The following is a 25,968-nucleotide window of genomic DNA, read 5'->3' on the forward strand; positions in this document are numbered from 1 at the left end:
ATTGTTTCACAATAAGAAGCTGCAACTGGTGGGGACAGAAGCAAAGCATCAGCACCTCGGTAACTTCTCACACAGCTTCTATCAGCACCATGGATCTAGGACATCTTCAGAGGGCGGGGACGAAAAAAACTGTAGTAAGAGACCGGAGATCTGTCCCGTGATGACGTTATGTTCCAGGCGGGGTGATAGACCCTACATGGAAGTGACTGCTGAACCAACATCTTGATGACACATCATTTGAGACTCTTCTTACATAAAACATCACAGGAAATGAAAAAAAAAAAACACATTTAGGTATTAACAGGATAGGGAGAAATGCATGGTATCTTAATTAAAAAAAAGCTAATTAAAGTGATTGGTTATAAAAATGGATATTTCTAAGGGATATTTTAGGGATCAGACCAGCCCATTAAATAGCTTTCCTGCAAGACAAATTAAATCCATATCTCTTGTAGTGGCTATTGTCTCTTTACAGCTTACAGGTCGCCCATGTTTATGTGAACCCGTAATAATACAGTAGGTCCTATGCTCTGTGGTTCTGACATTTTATGGAGGCAAATTTCCATACGCAACATACACACCCAATTTGCTATAACTGCAGGCAACAGGTTGACATAACAAAACATATTCATCTACTCTTAAAACTTAGACAATCCTGTTGTGTCAGGATCAGAAGAACTCAAATTAGTAAAATTACGATACACCTATGAATGAAAATCCCACTGCTAGGCAATAATAATAATCTTTATTTTTATATAGCGCTAACATATTCCGCAGCGCTTTACAGTTTGCACACATTTTCATCACTGTCCCCGATGGGGGCTCACAATCTAAATTCCCTATCAGTATGTCTTTGGAGTGTGGGAGGAAACCGGAGTACCCGGAGGAAACCCACGCAAACATGGGGAGAACATACAAACTCCTTGCAGATGTTGTCCTTGGTGGGATTCGAACCCAGGACCCCAGCGCTGCAAGGCTGCAGCGCTAACCACTGAGCCACCGTGCTGCCCTAATGCCCTAATGCCCTAGGCATTTGGAAGACCCGGTAATACCATGGCATCATAAGTCACTCCATGGATGCCTCGTAGTTATTGCATTCTAGAAGGAGCAAGCTCTCCACAACACAACTTAAAGAAGGACGAATTTGAGATTGAGAGGAAAAGAATTTGTAGTCCAATCTCAGACACGTACCTTTTCATTAAAGTGAATTTCTACAAATTTTCCAAAGCGACTACTGTTGTTATTGCGGACAGTCTTTGCATTTCCAAAGGCTTCTAATAAGGGATTAGCTGTATGGGTGTAAAGACAAAATTTTACTTTACAATGCAGACATATTTTACATTTTTACGTACATACATATTTTATGCATTTAAAATTTTTCAAATTCACAACAAAATTCCTCCCAAAAGATTAGACTGAAGATAGAGGTTTGAACAATCGTCTTCGAAATTACATTCGTAAATTAAATACGGCAAATGAAACGTGATAATCCCAAATTACTTATTTTCCCAGAAGTATTTCTGGATCCTTATGAGGTAATGTTAAAAATGAGAAAAGTTGTTAATTAACATATCCGGGTGAAGTGTCACTGGATGCACTGCTCAGTTAACTTTCAGCAAGCAGAAACATAGAGATGACCTGGTGAGCCATTGTGAAGCTTACCGACAAGAACTACCTTACTACAGGAATGGCTTATTTCGACCCATGTATCTAAAAGCCTGGCCCTTTCATTCCCCCATGTCTTGCTAACCACCAAGCAGGCGAAACCACTGACTCTAGAAATCAACAAGGTCTTATTCTAAAAGTAGCTTGTGATGGAGAGAAGCGCTTCTCAAGTAAGAGCGAATTGTTAAAGCTCTTCTAGGGCATCCGAGAATAGGTCTTTTAGACAGTGCGAAAAACAGAAACACATCCCTTTACTTGTGACAAATGGTTCACTAGTTGAGTGCTTGGTGACTAATGTCATCTGGCGTAATAACGGAAATGCACCAGTCACAAAGCAGAAAAACTTTAGACTGGGCCATCATTTACACACTGTTAATCAAGTGCTCAATTTAGGAGAATATGCACACCGGCTGTCAGAGGATCGACATCATCAAAATATCCAAATAAGGCTGCAACGCATGGATCGGCAGCAAATTTGACAGCCTCATCACCAAATATGAGGCTGTTGAGTTCGGGTCAGGAGACCCGTGGCCAATTCTTGCATTAGGGTTCGTACTTGGACCTTGAACCATGGATGTGTGAGTCAGGTCCAAGTCTCTATACACATTGGGTGTTAAAACAATATTTAGCAGATGAGCCATGAAACTGCACATTGTATGCATTGGACACAATGGAGTCTTCTTTTGGCCTAGCTTTTCTTTTTTCTTTATTGTATAGATGTATAGAATATTGACTACACTAGTCAATACATTTTTTCTTCAAAAATAGGACCCCAAGCGAGAGGCATGGGCTGCATACCTACACAGTGGCATATGTCAGCAATTTTTGTAGGAGGTACAGTATGTCAGGAGATACTTACAATGCCTTTGGTTCCCACTAATTTAATCTTTGACATCACCTAGACGTCCCTGATGAAAGAGCACTTGTCTTATCACAAAGATAATTAAATGAAAATCTAGGAACTATAAATCCCTTACACAAAATAATGAAATTTAATGTCCATCCATGATAATTAATTTCTAAAAGAACAGAATAATATCACTTCCCAGGAACAACACTTAAGTTAAGGCTAAAAAATAAATGTCACATACCTTCTACAATTCTCTCATCAATGTCCTGTCCAGAACCATAAGACTCAGTGAGATATCTGTAAAAAGAATATATAGTAATGAAAAAATAATTTCACAACTACAGCAGTGGCCCGCACCGGCTTCTGTTCACTTCCATGCAAAGATCATGTGTGAAAAATACCAACACAAAAGCCTAAGCAAAAAGGAAAAAACAAGAAAAAGCTGAAAAGCTAATCTACAAACAAACATATGAAAAAGAGTGCACACATGGGTCTCATAAAATCTGACAATTCAAACATATTAAAAGAAAAGATTTTTTTTTTATTTCAAAAAGACGAACACATAACAAAAAAATGTTCCTCACAGTGGTACCAGTTAGGCCTGTTTCACACATCCGTTTGTGTCCATCAGTCAAAATCCGCCATTTTGCAAAACAAAACGGATCCGCCATTTTTCTTGGCAGATCCGTTTTTTTTCCCATTGAGTTGCATTACCGGCGGATCTTGACGGATGTCCATCCGTTTTTTTGCGGATCCGCCAAAATTTTGACGTCCGCCGACATGCCCGAACGGACCATGCAACGTTTTTTCGGACGGACGGATCCGCATTTCTCACTACGCATGCCCGAAAGACTTCACTCAGACGCAAATTTAACCCTAAACTCTATTCTGGCGGCTGAAAAATTTCTCTCTCTCTTGGCAGCGGTTCCTTTAAAATTCTTCCTTTGACGGATCCGTTAAAATAACGGTCCGGTGGCAAACGTTGTGGTCAGTACAGGAACTGATCCGTTATCCGCCATTTTAGCGGATTTTGACTGACCTAAAAAACTGATGTGTGAAACAGGTCTTATATGTACAAAGTAAGAAATTCACCAGTACAAGGTCAAATACTGAATAGGACAATTAACCCTACTAGCCTGATAACGTCAAAAAGCAAGTGCCATGACTAGTACTAAATAGTTTAGTGAGAAAAAATGCAAGAAAGTCAGTACTTACAGATAAGGTGTCATGTAAATAATAGGGGGTCAAGTACATATGTCCTGGTTCACCAGCTCCAACGCACGCCCCTGACGAAGCCTTTGTGTGAAACGTGCGTTGGGGCTGGTGCGTTGGTACCACTGTGAGGAACATTCTGTTGTGTTATGTGTTAGTCTTTTTTAAATCAAAAAATCTTTTTTTAATATATTTAATAAATTGTCATATTTGATGAAACCCATGTGTGCACTCATTTTCATATGTTGGTTTAAAGATCATGTGTAGCCTAACCACAAGAGCGCTGCAGCCAATCACTAGCTTCAGCAGTCATGAACTACACCACAGAATCACAGCTAAGGTCAGTCATTGGGTGTAGCAGTGATATGGGCAGACAGAAAGGTATTTCTTGAAGTAAATGGAGACAAGTGGTGTCCTCATTAACAGTGGCGCTGTAATAGCAGGGTTTCATTTTATTTTATGTTTTTTAAGACTTCCCCTGCATTTAGAGCGTGTGCACGCGTTCATGTACATGAATACACATATATTACATATACACAGTACTGTGCATATGTAAGAGAGAAATTTAAATCCAAGTCAACATTTGGTGTAACCACCCTTCACCTTCAAAACAGCATCAAAAGGATCACTTCTTCTAGAAACACTACACATCGTTTGGTAGATTGTTCCAAACATCTTGGAGAACCAACCACAGATTTGTGGATGCAGACGTGAGTAAATCCTTCTTTTTCTTCATGTTATCACATACAAACGAGATCATAATGCGATCAGGGCTCTGTGGAGGCTATATCATCATTTCCTGGACTTCTTCTGTACACTTAAAGGGGTTTCCCACGAACAAACTCATTTTTTTCACAAGATCTTGGAATAATAATAATTTCCACAATTGGAGGTCTTTAAATAAAACGTTCCTGTGCTGAGATAATCTTATAAATGTTCCCCTGCTGTGTACTGTGTAATGGCTGTGTCTAACCGTACAGGAACATAGTCTGTTCATACCACATCTCCTGGGCAGGGGAGGAAGGAAAAGAGAGGATACAGACAGGACAGCATGGGATCATAGCTGATTCTTTCTTTGAGGTAAAACATTGCTTCAAAACAGGCAAAAAATATTTTACCTCACAAAAAGAATCAGCCGTGATCCCATGCCGTAATGTCTGTATTATCTCTTTTGCTCCCTCCCGTGCCCAGGAGATGTGGTATGATCAGGCCATGTTCCTGTATGGTCAGACACAGCCATTACACAGTACACAGCAGGGGCACATTTATAAGATTATCTCAGCACAGGAACATTTTATTTGAACACATCTGATTGTGGAAATTATTATTATTCAAAGATGTATTGATTAAAATTAACTTTTGTTTGTGGGAAAACCCCTTTAAGAAAGTTCTTAATGACAATGGCCATACGTCTGGTATCGAACTGGTGTAGAATAAATCTGAAAACAATCAGATGTCTCCGTGATGGTATTGCATGTATGTCTCAGCATTGAGGACACCAAGAAATGGACAATGTTGAGAACTGCAGACACAGTGGTCAGCCAAGGAAACGTCGTTCAGCAGATGAAAGATACATCATGCTTACTTCCCTTCTAAAAATGTCCAGCAGTGCTCAGTGATCAGCTCAGAAGTGGAAGCAACCAGGGAACCAACTACATCCATCTACTGCCTAGAGAAGTATCGCCAGAAGTAGTCTTCATGGAAGAGCTGCTGCCAAAAAGCCAGAATCTTGACATGTATGTACTACATATAGTAAATTATAGGAAGTTGACTCTTGCTAAATGTGCAGATGAAGTGGGCTCATCTCTTCCGAGTCTGGCATTGTACTGTATTGTACATTGCAGAAGTTGGCTATCGTTATTGTCGCAACCCTGTACATAATAGAACGATTTTTGCCCTATTCACTTTAGTACGGCCTTTCTTTGATTTCATGAATTTATTCTCCTCTTTATTTATTACACGTGTATTTTATTTCCACCTACTGTGTCTTATCTTGGTAAAAAAAAAAAAAAAAAACTTTAATTCCAATGCTTTATTTTTACAAGCTTAGGCTGGTTTCACACTTGCGTTTTTTTGCGCTGTATTTTAGCGCTAAAAAACACATGCGCTTTTTTTCCTATATTTTGCATGGGATGCGCTTATGTGCGCATACACATGCGTTTGTATGCGTTTTTACGCGTATGCTTTTTTTGTGGTGTGCGCTCGGGCGCACAAAATGCATTCTGTTGCATTTTTTGGGCGTCCGACTTGCTTCAAAAAAATGCATGCGCGCGCAATGCGTTTTTTTACAGAAAGACACCCATTGTAAGTCTATGGGTGCGCATACGTGCGCATTGGCATGCTCATGTATGTGTTTTTTGCGCATGCGTTTTTTTGTTGACCATTGGTTAGACAATGGAAATTAGGGGTTTGGGTTAGAGTTAGGGTTAGTTAAGGGAGTTTAGGGTTAGGGTTTGGGTTAGTAGGGTTTGATTAAGGGTTAGGGATAGTATGGTTTGGTTAAGGGTTAGGGTTAGTATGGTTTGGTTAAGGGTTAGGGTTAGTAAAGTCATGGTTTGGGTAATCCTAACCCTAGCTTGATTTTTTTTGGTGATGCCAACTAATGTTGGAAAAACCGCAAACGCGGTAAAAACACACTAAAAACGCATACAAACGCATAAAAAAGCTGCGTTTTTTTTCATGCATGCGCATAAAACTGCTTGAAAAAACCGCAGCATTTGTATGTGTTTTTTCCATGCGTTTTTTTGCAGGCAAAACGCGCTGCAAAAAAAAGCAAGTGTGAAAGTAGCCTTAAAGCTGCATGGCACTAACCTGTCAAAAAGGTGCAAGACAAGAGAAAAAGATGACGTGCTTCGACCGCAAACTGCAGTCTTAATCTGAGAAATTTTTCTAGACACTTACATACATTTCTTAAAGGAATTAGTCAGGGAAGATGTTCCAAATATCTTGGAGAACTAAAACACAGATCTTCTGTGTGGAACGGAACTATATAACTGAGTAAAATAAATAAATAATGAAGAGACAGAAGGATTTGATGTTTCTTAGCTTTAAGAACACCATTAATCTTGACTAAATTCCCAAACTTGCAAAGATGACTAAATGCCTTTTTGTTAAAGCCAAATATTTCACATTTTGGCTCATGAGTCCATTTGAAGGTATGGTTTTTGGCCTCAATTCTTCCATAAAGACCACTTTCGGTCAGAGTTCTCCAAACAGAAGATAGGTGTAGTTGGATCCCATTGGTTTCTGCCAGCTGTGAGCTGATAATACAAAAATAGGAAAAGCAATCTGTGGATAGTGCATTGTTCACCTAGGGAGGTTGTGCATAGCAAGCACAACGCTGGAGAGGGCTTTGGAGTCCACTAGAAACAACTACAGCTCCGATCAATGGTTCCTAGACATATACTACTGGAACTGGAATGAAAGTTTCCAAATTAGAAAAAAAACGTGGTATATTCCAGGTGCTGCCAGTAGATGAAGGATGTCCAAAGTCAGGTAGATGAAGAGTTTTTACTGTATTACGCGTTACGGAGTTGATCCAACTCCTTCCTCAACTACATAAAAGTTTAATGCTTCCTCCACTGGCGGTGCCAGGAATATCCTAAAAGTTTCTTCTGATTCTGAACATTTGTCAGCTGATGGCACTGCTGGACTTCTTCCAATTTTAAAGAGAAGTAAGCAATATGTGCCTTTCATCAGCTGCACGTTTTCTTGGCCAAACCACTGCTTTTCTGGTCCTTGATGCTGAGAAATACAGGCAAATACTTATCCACCATGCAATACTATGGACTGGATCCACACTTATTCAGCACCAGGCCAACAACTCAAAACAGAGTCAATGGCATTAAGTCCTGGAAGTGATGACATGGTCCCCACAGAGCACTGAACACAACATCCAGTCTGGCTGGAATTACAAGAAGAGGCAGAATAAGTTGCATAAGTCTACATCTATGGAAGGTCAGTGGTTAGTTCTCCAAGATGTTTGGGACAATTTCCTTGCCAAGCTCCTTTAGAAACTGTGTGCAAGTGTAGCTAGTAGAACTGGTGCTTTGATGCTGTTTTGAATGCAAAGGATGGTCACACCAAAGATGTAATTGACTCAGATTTCTCTTTTTTTGCTAACTTTGCATTTTATTAAACCAATAAAAATAAACTATTAGTACTTCTATTTTCGTAAGAATTTTGACCTGACAGCATTTTTTCTACATCTGATGTATTCTAGGATATTCACACAGATATAAATATAATATAATGTATATATGTGCGTGAGTATATCCTAGACAACTGCTTTATTGTTTTACTGTTAGTAAAAAACGATAAACTCTCACATGGCCGAGGGGTTGTCTAGAATATGCTTTATTATCACGGTGGCTCAGTGGTTAGCACTGTAGCCTTGCAGCGCTGGGGTCCTGGGTTCAAATCCCACCAAGGACAACATCTGCAAGGAGTTTGTATGTTCTCCCTGTGTTTGCGTGGGATTCCTCTCACATTCCAAAGACATACTGATAGGGAATTTAGATTGTGAGCCCCAATGGGGACAGTGCCTATAATGTCTGTAAAGCGCTGTGGAATTAATGGTGGTGCTATATAAATGAGTAAATAAAATAAATATATTATATATCCTGCGAGCACATGTGTGTGTAAATCATAGTCAACCACTTTACATTGGGTAGAAAATGCAGATTTTAGCCAGCATTGTGGCTGTCTAACAGACAATCAATCCCTGCCATACGGGAAAACAAAAATAATTTTTAAATGGCTGCCATTCAATAAGAACGGCCAATCATTATAGGAATATATATACCTGCAAGGCAGGATACATGCATGCACTTTTTATAGCTGTTTACCTGGTATCTCATGTTTGTCATTGTAACCACAGACACAATGTATCAATGAGGTGACGTGAACATACCACAATCGGGAGTTCTAGATAATCTCATACCACTACGTTATGCATGAAATTGCTTTCTGGTCAAGCATTTTAAGGGCCTGAACACAAGATTATGAAGCTCTGAAGGACCAAGATCAGCAGGAGTAACGGTACGTGGCCACGATCAGGAATAGTAGTGTCCAAAACGCTGCGTCCTACATTACAAGCACAGAGGATGGGGTTTATAGAAATCCCATGGCCACTGTGCTTCTATCATGCTCATGACAAATGCAGTCTATTGCTCACTTGTAACATGGTCGGAAAATAATATCCAAATTAATACAAGATTTAACAAGGACCAATGAATAATACCTCAGTAAGGAACGATACTTTACAGATGTTTTTTTCACTATGCCTATAGCTAGTTTGAGGAATTAGAACAATAACTGTAGAAATGACCTCACAGACTCAATATTATCAGAAATGTAGAGAATTCTTATTCATTTACTGTACACAAACCTCAGAACAAACTTTGTATTTTCTGTCTTGCCGGCTCCCGACTCTCCAGACACAATGATTGATTGGCTCATCTTCAAAACCTTCATGTCTCGAAAAGCCTTATCAGCTGGAACAAAATGTATTGTAATAAACATCAATTTAATGCTTCAGCAACTCCCAACTAACAGAAGTGATTTACTTTAAAGTTTGCTTCTATAAGGAAGGACTCAGAAAAGTCATAATGGGAAGGTTGTTTTAGTTCTTTAATTGCATCCCCATCAATGACCAATGTCTAAGATGTCTTAATAGGTCCTTTGATTCTGTAGTTGTCCAAAAAGTTTTTCACGAGAACCAAATTTACCATTTAGAATGCTGTGCCCCTGAACGGTACTTTAGGTTTTCATGTTCTCATTGCAACATTATATTATTATTATTTATTTATTTATATAGCACCATTGATTCCATGGTGCTGTACATGAGGAGGGGTTATATACAAATTACAGATATCACTTACAGTAAACAAACTAAGGCTAGTTTCACACTAGCGTTTTGGAGCGCAGCGACGGCCTGCGCACGGCCGCCGCTAAGCCCCGCCCCCTGCCACGCCACGCCGGTAGCTCCGCCCACCGGCGCATGACGCTGCATGCGCCCTGCGTCCCTTATCTTTATCACAGGGGGCGCAGGCCGTGCGCAGTATGCGTTTGGCGGCGCATGCGCCTTTTTGACGGTGCGCCGACGCAACCAAAATGCAGCAGGTTGCGTTTGGCGCAGGTCGGCGCACCATCAAAAGGACGCATGCGCCGCCAAACGCATACTGCGCACGGCCTGCGCCCCCTGTGATAAAGATAGGGGACGCAGGGCGCATGCAGTGTCATGCGCCGGTGGGCGGAGCTACCGGCGGGCGCGGCAGGGGGTGGGGCTTAGCGGCGGCCGTGCGCAGGCCGTCGCTGCGCTCCAAAACGCTAGTGTGAAACTAGCCTAACAATGACAGACTGATACAGAGGGGAGAGGACCCTGCCCTTTCGGGTTTACATGCTACAGGATGGTGGAGAAGGAGACAGTAGGTTGGTGGGTTGCAGCAGTTCTGGTGTTGGTTGAGGTGATAACGCCGGTAGTGGTGAGAGAGGAGGTAGCAGGGTCATTGCAGGCTGTAGGCTTTCTTGAAGAGGTGGGTTTTCTGGTTCCGTCTGAAGGATCCAAATGTGGTTGATAGTCGGACATGTTGGGGCAAAGAATTCCAGAGGATAGGGGCAATTCGGGAAAAGTCTTGGAGGCGGTTGGGCGAGGAGCGAATAAGTGTGGAGGAGAGAAGGAGGTCTTGGGAGGACGGGAGATTACGTGAGGGAAGGAATCGGGAGATTAGTTCAGAGACATATGGGGGAGACAGGTTATAGTTGGCCTTGTAGGTCAGTATTAGTAATTTGAACTGCATACGCTGAGGGAATAGGAGCCAGTGAAGAGATCTGCAGAGGGGAGAAGCGGAGGAGCAGCGAGGAGAAAGATGAATTAGTCGGGCAGCAGAGTTAAGGATGGACTGGAGAGGTGCGAGGGTGTTAGCAGGGAGACCACAGAAAAGGATGTTGCAGTATTCAAGGCGGGAGATGAGGAGGGCATGCACAAGCATTTTAGTAAATTGAGGGTTGAGGAAAGGACGGATTCTGGAAATATTTTTGAGCTGGAGGCAACAGGAGGTAGAAAGAGCTTGGATGCGTGGTTTGAAGGACAGGGCACAGTCAAAGATTACTCCGAGGCAGCGGACTTCCAGTACTGGGGAAAGCGTGATGTCATTAATTGTTATAGCTAGGTCGGGTAAGGAAGATCTGAGAGATGGAGGAAAGATGATGAGTTCAGATTTGTCCACATTGAGCATTGAAGCGAGAGGAGAAGAAGGAAGATATGGCTGATAGACACTCTGGGATTCTGGACAGCAGAGAGGTGACGTCTGGGCCAAAGAAATAGATCTGAGTGCCATCAGCATACAGGTGGTACTGGAATCCTTGGGACTTTATGATTTGCCCCAGACCAAGTGTATAGATTGGTTGTAGTTGTCATGTGACATCATTCACGCCAGCAGACTAACCGGGAAAAAAGCAGCCAAGGTGGATGAATAGGGACAGCTGTGGAAGAGAGTCATTTTTCTTGTTTGTTTTGTTTTATTCCTCACCCTTGTGGAGTTTACCAGTACCAGCTCCCTGTGGCTGCTCAAATCTCTGCATTATGACTACAGTCGACAGTGCAATTCACCACTGCAGCCAATCACTGAACTCTTTGGCTGTGAAGAGGTAGACAGTATGAGTTGCCGAACTCAGTGATAAGCTACAGCGGTGATCTGTACTGTTAATAGGACGTCACTACTGCAGCTAAAACACTGAGACCAGAGCAGTGGCAGGGAGCCAACATTGGAAGCCGAGAAGATAAGCAACTGATTGGTTTGTTACTCTAGAGTGTTTGGGGTCCAGTCTCTTTAATTCATATATTAGACCTTTTTTATTTTAGAACACGTGTCTGATTAAAACATACAATATAAGAGCACGACTCAATTTATTAAATACTGGCAGAAATGCTGACTAATAACTAAATATTTTGCAGAAGCATAAAAGAACACAAAAACAAGACAAAGATAATTAGGAAGTAATAATACGTACCTATTGCATATACATGTGGTGGTAGTGTTCCTAGTGATCTACCCTGGTACGTTTTAATGTATTCAGAGGTATAAAGTTTGGGGACATCAAAATAAGGATTCACTGCAATCAAAATATTGGCCACATAGGTCTAGTAGAAAAAAAAAATTAAAAAAAAAGTAGTCACAATAAATACACTTTCAACACAATCAGCAATGCTTTATACCAGTAAAAAAAATTGTCAAATTCTTTATTGTTTTTATGCCTTTTTTCGATAGTTTTTGGCGTTTTTCACTTGCGCCTCTTTCTTCTATTCTAGCACCTTTTTATGTCTATTTTTTCATATGTTTGCAAGTTGTTGTTTTTTTTATATTCATCATTGTTTACGGAGTTTGGTATTTCCAGATGTTTTTGGCCAATTTATCAAATATGAAATGTTAAAAATTTGCAGCATTGTGCAAAGACGCAACTGGAGTTATTTTACATACATCTGATATTTTTGCCAAAATGTTGCCACATTAGCATAACTTGCAGAGTTTTTGAATTTTAAAAAATTACAAAACAAGTTAAAAGACAAAAATAAAAAGAGCATTTTGAATTTTGCATAAAATTCACGAACTGCGTGCACCATTACTTCCAAAAAAAAAAAAAAAACATTGCACATGAAGAATCAAGCTCTTTGTGCCTTAATATATACTTTATTTTCTTAAGTCACAAACTTTTAAGCATGGACAATGACTAAAACTGCACAGACTATAGATTAATACAAAGCAGTCTTTATGGTCCTATGATATTACCCAAAGTTAAAGCGTTCAACTCTTGAAATTCTAGAAATTGCTGAGAAAATCCTAGTCAATCATCAAAATTAAAAATAAAACGCAAAGAACCAGATGAGAAAATAACAAATAAAAGCTTCACCAGACAGTTTATTAACCCTATGCTTAAGCGGGTGAAAAGAGCAAAAAGGTAAAACCTGGTTACTAGGTGTCAATTACCATTATTTCGCCTAGGGAACAGTGTCAAACCTATATTGCAGCTGTCACTGTTTTGGCAGATGGCAAGATTACTTCTGTAATTTGGTCAGAATTAATTAAGCACAATTAGGCAACTTGATAGTAGTATAAAAGATTAAGCCTGTCATATGAGCCAGGAGGTGTCAAAGGAGACCTGTGTACGTTCCGCTTAAAAACAAGGAAGAAGAGAAAGAAGTCTGGCGAGCCTTGTGCAACATTAGTAACTATCTAATCTGACAAAGTCGACCACCATACAGAAAAGATGGATTTTTGGTTCTTACCGTAAAATCTCTTTCTTGGAGCCTTCATTGGGGGACACAATTACCATGGGTGTATGCTGCTGCTGCTAGGAGGCTGACACTATGCAAAAAACAAGAAAATTGACTCCTCCCCGGCAGTATACACCCACCGACAGATACCAAGCACTTCAGTTGGTGAGAAAGCAGTAGGAGAAGCTACGGAACTATAAACATATGTACCAACCCAACAAGGGACTCAAGGACCCAACACGGTACAACTTAGACAGGGAGGGTGCTGTGTCCCCCAATGAAGGCTCCAAGAAAGATTTTACGGTAAGAACCAAAAATCCATCTTTCTTTATCGCCTTATTGGGGGACACAATTACCATGGGACGTTCCAAAGCAGTCCCAAGGGCGGGAACAGCAATAAGGAACGAAAGAACAGGAAGGGCTTAGGTCGGCCAATGCGCCACCGCCGCCTGCAGGACCTTCCTACCAACGACTGCATCAGACGAAGCCTGGGTTCATACCCTGTAGAACCTCGCAAACGTATGCAAGAATGACCAGGTCGCGGCCCTGCAAATTTGCAGAGCCGAAGCCTGGTGTCGAACGACCCACGAAGCTGCCACCGCCCGGGAGGAGTGATTTCTCACTCCCGGAGGCGGCCGTTTTTCCTGAAGACGGTATGCTTCCAGAATAGTAGAACGAATCCAGCGAGCGATCGTGGATTTGGATCCCGGAAGTCCTTTCCGGTGACTGGAGATGACCAGCAATGAATGGGATTGACGAAGTGAAGCAGTCCTAGCGAGATAAACACGCAAGGCTCTAACAACGTCCAGTTTGTGGAGTGACTTCTCAAGAGGGTGAAAAGGAACAGGACAAAATGATGGAAGAACGATATCCTCGTTGATGTGGAAGGAGGATACCACCTTTGGAAGAAAGGAAGGAACGGGCCTGAGGACGACTTTATCCTGATGGAGTACCAGCTAAGGAGAACGACATGACAGGGCCGCTAATTCAGAAACTCTTCTGATGGATGTTATGGCAATCAGAAAGGTTACCTTCCATGAAAGAAAAGACAAAGGAATGTCCTGGATAGGCTCAAACGGCGCTTTTTTTTTTTTTTTTTTTTTGGAGAGCGCTAAGAACGAGATTGAGATCCCACGGTTCTATCGGTGAATGATGAGGAGGGGCCACATGAGCGACTCCTTGGAGAAATGTCTTAACCTGCGGTAAAGAAGCGAGCTTCCTTTGAAAAAGGATAAACAAAGCGGAAACCTGGCCCTTGAGGGTACTGAGAGACAGACTCGAATCTAAGCCAGGCTGGAGAAACCCAGTATGGACTGAATGGAAAAGGACATTGGAAAGACTCTTATCGTCGCACCAACAGAAAAAGGCCTTCCAATGCCTATGGTAGATGCGGGAAGAGGATGGTTTCCTGGCTTTGACCATCATCTGAAACATCTGGTTGGAAAAAAACCTGATTCTCTTAAGGTTGCGGCCTCAACGGCCATGCCATTAAATTCAGAGACCGAGAAGTCTCGTGGTAAAGGGGGCCTTGCGAGAGAAGATCCGGACGGTCTGGAAGCCTCCAGGGGACGTCCGCGAGCATGTTCACCAGTTCCGCATACCAAGGCCTTCTTGGCCAGTCTGGAGCCACAAGAAACACTGGCACGCCTTCCGATTTTATCTTCTTGACCACTCTTGGGATCAAGGCAAGAGGTGGAAACAGATAAGGGAGTTGGAACTGGGACCACGGAATAACTAGGGCGTCGCAAGCTCCGGGTCCCTGGACCTGGCTACGAAACGCGGAACCTTGTGGTTCATCCGAGATGCCATGCGGTCGACATCCGGATAACCCCAGCGCTGGAATATCTGATCGAAGACTGTGGAATGGAGAGACCATTCGCCTGACGCTAGGCTTTGGCGACTCAGAAAGTCGGCTGCCCAGTTTTCCACCCCTGGAATTAGAACAGCGGAGATTGCTGGAACGTACTGTTCTGCCCAGCGCAGTATCTTGGCCACTTCTGACATCACTTGGATGCTGCGCGTGCCGCCATGATGGTTTATGTACTCCACAGCCATGGCGTTGTCCGACTGAATGCGGACTGGCTTGCCGACGAGAAGAGGTTGCCAGCGAAGAAGGGCCATGAAGATTGCTCTGATTTCGAGAAGATTGATAGGGAGCAGAGCTTCCTGTGGAATCCAGCGTCCTTGGGCCGTTCTCTGATGGAAAACTGCTCCCCAACCTAGAAGGCTGGCATCGGTGGTAGTGACTTGCCACTGGAGCGGGAGGAAGGACCTCCCCTGGAGGACTGACGTAGGCATTGCCCACCAAGTCAGGGAATGCCTTACTCTGAGAGGGAGGAGAATGGGGTGGTCTAAGGACAACGTCGTCTTGTCCCAAGCTGAGAGGAGGGACAGCTGAAGGGGGCGAAGATGAAACTGTGCAAAAGGCACTGCCTCCATGGAAGCCACCATCTTCCCCAGAACTTTCATGCAGAGCCGAAGGGGAATGGGCTTCAGCCATTTGAGAGCTCGAATTTCTTTGGACAGAGACGCAAATGTTTCCCTCGGAAGAAACACCCGGGCCAGATTCGTGTCGAATTCCATGCCTAGGAAGGTCAGACCGAGTGGGTCTGAGAATGGACTTTTCTTTGTTGACTAACCATCTGAGACGGCCGAGGGTATCCAGGGTTATGTGAAGACTCAGGAGACAGTCTTGACGGGACGAGCCCTTGAACAAGAGATCGTCCAGATAAGGGATGATGAGAATCCCCCTGGATCGAAGGATGGCCATGACCGTCACCGTCACCTTCGTGAAAACACGGGGAGTAGAGGCTAGGCCGAAGGGAAGAGCCGTGAATTGATAGTGATTTTCCTGAATCGCAAACCGAAGATATTTCTGATGTTGCAAACAAACAGGGATGTGAAGATAAGCATCCCGTATGTCCACAGAGCAGAGGAATTCTCCGGGTTCCATTGAGGCTATCACTGATCGAAGAGACTCCATTTTGAAGTGGAGAATCTTCACATGGTGATTGAGCAACTAGAGGTCCAGGATTGGTCGAAGGGTCCCGTCTTTTTTTCCGGACTACGAAAAAATTTGAGTAGAACCCTGAAAACCGATTGTCTGAGGGAACGGGGACAATCACTCCGGCGGAAAGAAAAGAGGAGACGGCTTGAAAGAATCCTGGAACGTGGGACCGCTGTCTTGGGGGTCGAGACAGGAAAAAACGTCTGTTTGGCTGGGAGCAAATTCGATCTTGTATCCGGATGCGATGATTTCCCTGACCCAAGCATCGTCGACAACAGACAGCCAAGCGTCCGCGAAAAAGGAAAGTCTGCCTCCCACCCAGGAAAAACTTCCAGGTGGGGGTGACTCGTCACTTGGAGGAGAACCTTGCTGGGTAGATTTTTCTGTGGACGAGAAGGCAGAAAAGGGCCTAAACGGCCGGAAACCCTTTCTGTTAAAAAAGCGTTTTGGCCGAGACTGAGGGAGAGAAGTGCTCTTACCACCAGTGGCATCCAAAATTATTTGATCTAGCTTGGCTCCAAAGAGCCGAGAACCAAGGAAAGGCAGATTGGTAAGCGACTTTTTAGAGGTGGTACCTGCATTCCATGACTTTAGCCAAAGGACTCGGCGTACGGCTACTATGTTGCTGTTAGCCCTTGCTACGCACCCAGCCGCATCCAAGGAGGCGGCTAAGAGGTATTTACCCGCATGATTAATTTGATCTGCTAGATCTGTCAGCTCGTCCTGGAGAGCTGCCGCTAAGATGCCTCTGCGAAGAGTTTTTGCCCAAGCTAAAATTACTTTTGCCACCCAGGAGGAAGCGAAAATAGGACAGAGAGAGGCGCCGGATGCCTCAAAAATAGACTTAGCCAGAGATTCTATCTGCCTGTCTGTTGGATCCTTAAGCGATGCCCCGTCCGGAAGGGATAGAACCGTCTTAGAGGCTATACGAGAGACGGGAGGATCCACCTCGGGGGCTTTGGTCCATTTTGTGAGCAGATCTACATCAAAGGGATACAGGACATCTAAGTACCTGCGGCCTGAAAAGCGTTGTTCAGGGTGCTCCCAATGTTTGGTTAGAGTAGTATTGAACTCCTTGTGGTTTGGAAGGGTTCGGGATGGAGGCCTCACTCGTTTAAATGGAACAGAACATTCCTGAGGAGGAGGTTCGTCCTGCTTAATTTCCAAGGTTTGGAAGAGGGCAGAAAGAAGACTATTGACCATATTCCGCGTTTTAGATATATTATCTGCTTCTGAACTAGATCCCGATTGGGGATCGTCATCAGACCTAGGGTCGTCCTCTGAAGACGGAGAAGGACACCTGGGAGAAGCCGACGGGCCTAGCGAACTGGAAGCGAGTCAGACAGAACATGCTTCCTAGAAATCCTACTCGGCCTGTCCCTCTGAAGGTCGCGGTCAGGTGCGGACGACTCACCCTGAGAGGCGGTCGGTGCACAGGTGGCTGTAGATAGCTGAGGCTAACGTTCTAGGACCTGGACCAGGGACTGAGAGACTTTAGTCAGATCGGAGACCGACTGGAACATTGCAACGGCCCACTCTGGGAGAGGGGAAGTGCCCTCATCCCGGGAATCGGTGTGCTCCTGAGAGGCCGACATAGCTGAAGGGCTGCAGGACAGGCAGAGGGAGACGACTGACCTGACGCCCACTTCCTTTTACAACAGCGTGCACAAGCGTAGTGGACAACGGTGGGCTTGAAAGATAGCGCCGCTGAAGGGTTAAACATAGGTATGTTGAGCACTATGGCTGCACTAAAGGCTGCACTAAATAGAAGGGCTGCAGAGGAGAGACAATTTTTCCATTAAGCGCCGAGCCTACTGAAGTTCTGATGAGCTGGACCCTGACGTGTCCCCCAAGCAGCGCAGGAAGCCAGTGAAATTGCAGGAGGAAGCTGGCTGTGATCTCGGTGGGCGGCACTTGGCGTCGTGACGAGACTAGGCAATGGCAGAGGAGGGGCGCGGTAAAAATGGAGATTGACGTCCTTAAAAAGAAAGTAGTGCTGTGATTGGTGTGAAATGGGTGCGAGAAAAAGCACGCCCAGAGTGGAAATTCACGCCAAGAGAAAAGGGGAGTGCGCTCCGAACAGGGAGGAGGGAGCGCGCTGAAAGCGAAAGTGAAACCATGTCTCCCTCCCCGCCGAGCTTTTATACTGATGCCCGCGGCGCCGATAATAAAAGGTGAGCCTGCGTTGAACCGCTGCTTACAAGGACCCCCCTGTGTCCTAGTAGACCTTGTGTGCCTCTCTCCCTGATCCTAGTATAACCGGAGCGCGGCTGCGATGTGATGCGCGCGGCTGCAGTGGGGGAGTAGAGGCGGGAATTCCAACGTTTGAAACCACTGCTTGTGAAGACATACGGGGGCTAAAGGGATCGTTAGGATCTTACCTGACGTCCCTGAAGAGGATGACCGCAGGGGCATGCATAGCAGACAGGCCGTTGGGAGAGGTCCTCTTACCCGTGTCACGTAGAAGACGGTGTCCTTTTGTTGGGAGCGATGGCGACTACCGTCTTCCTCTCAGCCCTGTCCTAGGATAGGGATGAGGAGTTGTTTTGGCAAGGACCGGCCACCTGTCGTCCACCCATAGCACCGAATGGTGATATGGAAAAAGTCCTGCCTGCGGTACTGAGAGTTGCGATGTGGGCGACACCACACTGCTCGCTCAGCCGCATGATATGGGAAAGCAGGGTGAACATTTACCCCCTGTTTCCCGATGTAGAATCTGGAAAATAAATGGGAAAAGATTAATACACACACACAAAAACCTAAAAGAAAATGGTTAGCTGCGGATCTGGGGAGATCCCGGTCCGCCTCCTACAGACACTAAGCACAAACTGAAGTGCTTGGTATCTGTCAGTGGGTGTATACTGCCGGGGAGGAGTCAATTTTCTTGTTTTTTGCATAGTGTCAGCCTTCTAGCAGCAGCAGCATACACCCATTGTAATTGTGTCCCCCAATAAAGCGATAAAGAAAAGTAACCGTTTTGTCATCCACTTTTAAAGATGACCTTTTACCAAATTTTTCACGTTGAAATGGACACGCGATAATAGGCGCCCAGAATAAAACGTTTTTTTTTTTGTTTTGTTTTTTAATTTTCACTCCTCATTGCCGAGATATTAGCCATCAAAGTATCTGGCACCTAAACAGTTAACAAAAAATTAAGTACAAGTGGACAATATCAGAGGGATTTTACTGGAGTCATGTAATTCGTCCCCTTTCTGACGCTTACCAGTCATAAGTAGGAAGCAACACCTTGGAGAAAGAATCACATGCCCCCACAATAGCATTGATAAACAGTCTGCTCTCCTCACTGCAGAGTGATGACTCACGTGCTGGAGTACAGCAGAGCTGAGTGTGATTAACAGACAGATGTCATCTCTCATCTCTGGTAGTCCGTGTAGGGGGACGGGCTGTACTTCAAAAGTGGAGTCTCCTTACAAACACTTCAAGTAGTTCTCTAAAAGTTAAAATGAGCTCTGTCATTATGTCTCACACTGGACCTATTCTAAGTTGTAGTGGGGGCGGTGTTTTTTCCCCTTGTATATGGATGCCTGCTTATGATTGGAAGCTAGCTGCACTATGGGAGGAGAGCTACTAAAAGTGTTTGTAATGAGACTGCTAGAAATGAGAGATAAAAACTGTTAGATAACCACACTCAAGTCTGCTATGCTCCAGCACTTGTCATCAGTGAGGAAATAAGACTGTCTCAAATAATATTGTGGGGACTTGTTCTTCTTTCCCCAATGTGTTGATGCTCAATTATGATAGGTCAGCAACAGATATAGGAAGAAGTACACGCCCCCAGTGAAATCTCTCTGGGAGAGCCCACTTGGACTTTAAAAATAACTGTTTATGTGCCAAACCTAATGATTGCTAATATCCCTGAAACAGAGTGGAGAAATTAAAGCAAGAAAAGCATGTTATTCTGCTCTGCAACGCAAAACAAAAAAAAAATGGTCAGAGGTCCTCTAAGGAATTTTGTTCAAAACTATAATTGCTATAACACACTGTCTCCACACTTGGGCTACAAAATTCTCAAAGTCCCAGATGGTCAGAGACATCTGCAGAATTTGGTCTGAGTGTAAACTCTTACCAAAGCATTTCCATGAGTCAGCTGGTCTGGTGTGTACTATAAGAGTATGCTCGCACATGACGTAATTGCAGTTCATTTTTCTGTACCAAAAACCAGAGAATGATGACAGGAAAATCGCTGCACACAATATACAGTTGTGGCCAAAAGTATTGACACCCCTGCAATTTTGTCAGGAAATACTCAGTTTCTTCCTGAAAATGATTGCAAACAAAAATTCTTTGGTATTATTATCTTCATTTAATTTGTCTTAAATGAAAAAACACAAAAGAGAATGAAGCAAAAAGCAAAACATTGATCATTTCACACAAAACTCCAAAAATGGGCCAGACAAAAGTATTGGCACCCTCAGCCTAATGGTTGCATAACCTTTAGCCAAAATAACTTTGACCAACCGCTTCCGGTAACCATCAATGAGTTTCTTACAATGCTCTGCTGGAATTTTAGACCATTCTTCTTTGGCAAACTGCTCCAGGTCCCTGATATTAGAAGGGTGCCTTCTCCAAACTGCCATTTTTAGATCTCTCCACAGGTGTTCTATGGGACTCAGGTCTGGACTCATTGCTGGCCTCCTTAGAAGTCTCCAATGCTTTCTCTCAAACCATTTTCTAGTGCTTTTTGAAGTGTGTTTTGGGTCATTGTCCTGCTGGAAGACCCGTGACCTCTGAGGGAGACCCAGCTTTCTCACACTGGGCCCTACATTATGCTGCAACATTTGTTGATAGTCTTCAGACTTCATAATGCCATGCACACGGTCAAGCAGTCTAGTGCCAGAGGCAGCAAAGCAACCCAAAAACATCAGGGAACCTCCGCCATGTTTGACTGTAGGGACAGTGTTTTTTTTCTTTGAATGCCTCTTTTTTTCTCCTGTAAACTCTATGTTGATGCCTTTGCCCAAAAAGCTCTACTTTTGTCTCATCTGACCAGAGAACATTCTTCCAAAACGTTTTAGGGTTTTTCAGGTAGGTTTTGGCAAACTCCAGCCTGGCTTTTTTATGTCTCGGGGTAAGAAGTGGGGTCTTCCTGTGTCTCCTACCATACAGTCCCTTTTCATTCAGACGCCGACGGATAGTACGGGTTGACACTGTTGTACCCTCGGACTGCAGGGCAGCTTGAACTTGTTTGGATGTTAGTCGAGGTTCTTTATCCAACATCCGCACAATCTTGCGTTGAAATCTCTTGTCAATTTTTCTTTTCCGTCCACATCTAGGGAGGTTAGCCACAGTGCCATGGGCTTTAAACTTCTTGATGACACTGCGCACGGTAGACACAGGAACATTCAGGTCTTTGGAGATGGACTTGTAGCCTTGAGATTGCTCATGCTTCCTCACAATTTGGTTTCTCAAGTCCTCAGACAGTTCTTTGGTCTTCTTTCTTTTCTCCATGCTCAATGTGGTACACACAAGGACACAGGACAGAGGTTGAGTCAACTTTAATCCATGTCAACTGGCTGCAAGTGTGATTTAGTTATTGCCAACACCTGTTAGGTGCCACAGGTAAGTTACAGGTGCTGTTAACTACACAAATTAGAGAAGCATCACATGATTTTTCGAACAGTGCCAATACTTTTGTCCACCCTCTTTTTTTATGTTTGGTGTGGAATTATATCCAATTTGGCTTTAGGACAATTCTTTTTGTGTTTTTTCATTTAAGACAAATTAAATGAAGATAATAATAACAAAGAATTTGTGTTTGCAATAATTTTCAGGAAGAAACTGAGTATTATCTGACAAAATACTTTTGGCCACAACTGTATGTGGGATTTTTTCCTTTCGACATATTGGGTAAAAATTATTTCAAAAAGGTTTGAAAGAACTGGCTGACATGTTTCAGATTGAAAAAAAAAAAAAAACACACTGATGGTTAATATATCCATGGAAATAAACGCAGTGCGAACATGAGATTTGAGAAATCTGATTTATTTTGCTAGGAGTGTAAAATGTTGAGTATAATGAGGAGCAAAATCAATCCAATTACTCCACGTGTGAACATACCCTAAGCTGTGAAAATATCCACAGTGAGTATTTAGTTACAGATTTCAGCACCTATTGTGTAAAATAAGGTTACTTGAGTTTTTAACATGCATTTATATGGCATTTTTTTGTCTCTTTTTAATATGTTAGGTTTTAGATGAAGGTGCTTTGCTTTTATACTACCTGGTATTTGGTTTTGACAAAACTTTATTGATACACGCACCGAAGGTTAGCTTACGCGGTGTAAAAAATATAAAACGTAGTGGGCATGAGATTTCTATACATCCCATCCATTATGCTGGTAATGTAAGTCACTGTATTTTTGAGCAATGAAAATAGGCAACGACAAAAACTTATAGGGGGCATCAAGCCTTACACTTGCAAATCATTTTAATTTAATTTTTTCTGCCCGTTCTTGATTAGATCTACTGTAAAATCAAATTGATTGTAAAGGGACTTACATATATTTTATCTTTACTATATCGAACTTTAATGTTATGGAGGAGGGTAGCTTCATTGAGATACATCAAGGAACCTGCAAACAAAATAACGAGAGCATTATTAGTTTACAACTAGAATTGCCATTCAATACCTTACTGAAAACGTGCCAGCTCTTATATTACAATAGGGGTCATTCATAAAACAATTCATGGACTTCTAATGAAGAAGAAAGTGGCAAAGTATGAAAGGTGACTCTCCGACATTGAACATTGGGTTTCATGCTGGGAAGTTAAATCCTGGCAAAATGTATTGGTTTTAAAAGATCACATAGCGTACATCACTTTTTGCATATTTCAATGCTTTTCGGAATTAGTTTTCATATAAAGCTACAGCCTTAGACCTAGAGTCTATGACTGGAGTCATCCAAACCTAAACTGATCCGTAAGGCTCCACTTATTTGGTAGAGGCCAAAGGAGTGTCCATTTGGCAATCATAAGGTTAGTATACCTTACATGCGGTATGGAATAGCGCAGTAGACTAGAAAAGGTATATAGTACAGCGTTTACTAAAAACAAAGGTGGACCATTTCACTTGGGTTATGCTCACATTTGTGGATTTAATTATTCACATACTGAGTTGGCGTACATTGGTGCAGAGATATTGCTCCTTAGAAGCATGGTTACCAGGGGAGAATGCCCCTGTAATGACTCAGATTTGTTTCTGTCTAATTTTTATGGAATCCAACTGAGAAAATCTCCATCGTCCGTCATGAGCCGAAGACATACATGAGGTGCAGTGGGACGCCATACAGACCATAACACGGCCATGTTCATCTATTCGAAGGATAACTCTAACGCATAGCAATACATTTTAAAAATAATTTTTAAGAAAATTATTTTTGCCTCATGTTTGGACACTGATGACTCTGGGCAGCTCTATATGCACCACCTGAAAACCCAATTTTTTCTGCTATTTGGATCTGGACCCCGACGACGGTATCTTGAAGGTGGACCAGCAGCTAACAGAGTTCTCATCCAGTTTAACCAGTTATGTGCCTCAGCTGCACATCTTCCATAGGTGACCAGTATTTTAATCATCTTCAGCTCCCCTTCAGCACTTTCCTTCTGCTTCCTGATCTATTTGAAGGACAGGTCATTATCGCTGTACACCCAAAACACCCCTTTTAGTTTTCTCCAGCTGTCTGAGTGCTCAGAATTGGCCCATTGGTATTTGGCCAAGGGGCTCAACTCTAATGTAGGCTACAGATTATTTGAGCATGCTCGTGTGCTAACCGAGTATCTTTGACGTGTTCGAATAATGTTTGAGATCCCGTGGCTGCATGTCTCGCGGCTGTTAGACAACCACAACACATGCAGGAATTGCCTGTTTGTTAGGCAATCCCTGCATGTGTTGAAGATGTTTAACAGCCGCGAGACATGCAGCCACGGGGTCTCGAATATATTAATCAAGCACGCCGGAGACACTCGGTAAGCAACCGAGCATGATCGCTCATCACTATAGACTACCAATCAATTTTTAAGCTAGTAAAAAAAAAAGAAAGAACTAAAATGAAATTAAAATAATCATATCCCATCACACAGACATGTGAGGGTGAGGCCAATCAGTGGCCCTGCTGTGCTCAGTGATTGGTTGCAGTGTTCACACGCCTCTGCTTTGGGATATCATTAATGTAGGACCTGGGATTGGGCAACAGAGGATTGGTCATAAAAGATGATTTGACTTCTTTTCCATTTTACCACTCCATTTAAAAAATAGGAAACCTGGACAGCCTGTTTACGGCAGAGTAAACACCTATAAGGCTCTTAAAAAATTCTTTAATTAAAAGAAAAGTTAACCACAGGAGGTTCCGACTGCTATTCACGTTGGAACCGAACTGCTGGAATCGGGGCTTTAGAATCCAAAAAAAGGGGCTCTGCAGTCCCATCCTGAATGGATCAGAGGTGTGCATCCTCAGCCTCTGCTGCATTCATTGTGTATGGGACTTCTGAGGGCAGCACTTAGCTATTTCCAGCAATACCGTTGAAAATAAAAAAGTGGGGCTGCAGACTTCTGTTCTGGGGGGGTTCCAAATCCCCGATCTTGGGATCTCAGAGGTCAAGACCCACATCAAACAGCGCCCAATTTTTTTTAAATTTTTTTTAATAACCCTTTAATGCATTCTCCCGTAGCCCCCGGAGAAGGAGCTGTACTCACTAGAGAATATTATTCTATGACATTGCTCTGTACTTAACTCCAAATCATTCAGCTGCAATAAAATATATACACCTTCCTGTCCTGTCTATAGGGACAATACAGGAAAGGATTTTTTTTATAAAAAGCGACACCTATAAAACAGATGTATAACAGGTCAAAGGCGAGTAATAATATTATAATGGATAACAATAAGCAATAGCCTCATAGTGGGAAAGTCACATACAAAAGATACATGGAACTGGACTTTGCACAGTAATTGTCTTCTGCATGAATGTGAGCAACAATTATAGAGTTTCCAGTCATAAAGACCAATTCACTGTTAATGGGTAACTTATCCATGTAATGTTAAAGGATTTCTTCAGTGCAATGGATTAGTACTGTTGAAAATGACTGCCGAATACTGTAGCATTCATGTGCTGTAAATCATGGGTTCCCAGGCTTACAAAACCCATTTTATGGACATAGAGCTACTGATTTATTCAAATACAAATGATGTCACAAACTGGTTAAACCAGCTGAAAACCATAAACACACACAACAACATGTAATACTCGTACACCTACATCCCCAAGAAAAGGTGTGAATGTACACATAGAAAAGGAGCCAAACACAGTAGATACGTACAGTTGTCTTCCACATGTTTCGCAGTGTCCTCTTCAGCAGGAAAAACCTGGTTTATAGCTGCCAAAAAATTCTATAGAAACATAATAAAATGCACACTGTCAGCAAAAGAAATAGGTGTACAATAAATAAGAGTACAAACAAACAAGCACAGAAAGATAAAGAAGATGATCTCCAACGCATTATTTTATTGTTACAGCGTACCTAAAATGCAATACCGTATTTTTTGGACAATAGGACGCACATTTTTCCCAAAAAATTTTGGGGGGAAAACGGAGGGGGAGGGGAGGGTGTTTTAGTCAGTATTTACTTACCAGGAGTGTGGCGGCAGCATGAGTCGGGTAATTCCGATGGCCCTGGGCTGAGAAGAGGGGGTGTTCGCAGGGGTGAACCTAGCCTATCTGCTGCCTGAGGTGAACAGCAAAATGACGCCCCCCCGCCTGCACACAAAGTAAATTCTCATATCTATCCTGTAAAACTGAGTACAGTAGTGGACATTTTGATTTAGATAAACAGAAAAAAAAGGTGTCCAAACACAAGGATGTCAGCGCCATCACACGCACATACAAGAACAACACAGAAGTATCCAGAACAAGGGTCATTAATGGCAATGGTAGGCCTAGCACA

General features: G+C 43.0%; 1 protein-coding gene across 9 annotated transcripts in view; it reads right to left on the reverse strand.

Annotated features, from left to right (window-relative positions):
* The window catches only part of MYO6 (myosin VI), a 362,182-nt gene that overhangs the window by 255,186 nt on the left and 81,028 nt on the right, over positions 1-25,968 (reverse strand). For all 9 annotated transcript variants that reach the window (XR_012231028.1, XM_073569300.1, XM_073569297.1 and 6 more), the window contains exons 3-8: positions 25,345-25,414; positions 22,527-22,600; positions 11,741-11,870; positions 9,117-9,222; positions 2,757-2,812; positions 1,192-1,289 (exon numbers count right to left, since the gene is read on the reverse strand). Coding sequence is in view for 8 of the 9 variants with exons in the window: in XM_073569300.1 (XP_073425401.1) it covers positions 1,192-1,289; positions 2,757-2,812; positions 9,117-9,222; positions 11,741-11,870; positions 22,527-22,600; positions 25,345-25,414 (534 nt within the window). In the remaining variant the exon portion in view is untranslated. The remainder of the gene's footprint in view (positions 1-1,191; positions 1,290-2,756; positions 2,813-9,116; positions 9,223-11,740; positions 11,871-22,526; positions 22,601-25,344; positions 25,415-25,968) is intronic.

The sequence above is a fragment of the Dendrobates tinctorius genome, unplaced genomic scaffold (assembly GCF_039654945.1).
Source record: "Dendrobates tinctorius isolate UK_male_01 unplaced genomic scaffold, ASM3965494v1 ptg000024l, whole genome shotgun sequence".
Taxonomy (NCBI): Eukaryota; Metazoa; Chordata; class Amphibia; order Anura; family Dendrobatidae; genus Dendrobates; species Dendrobates tinctorius.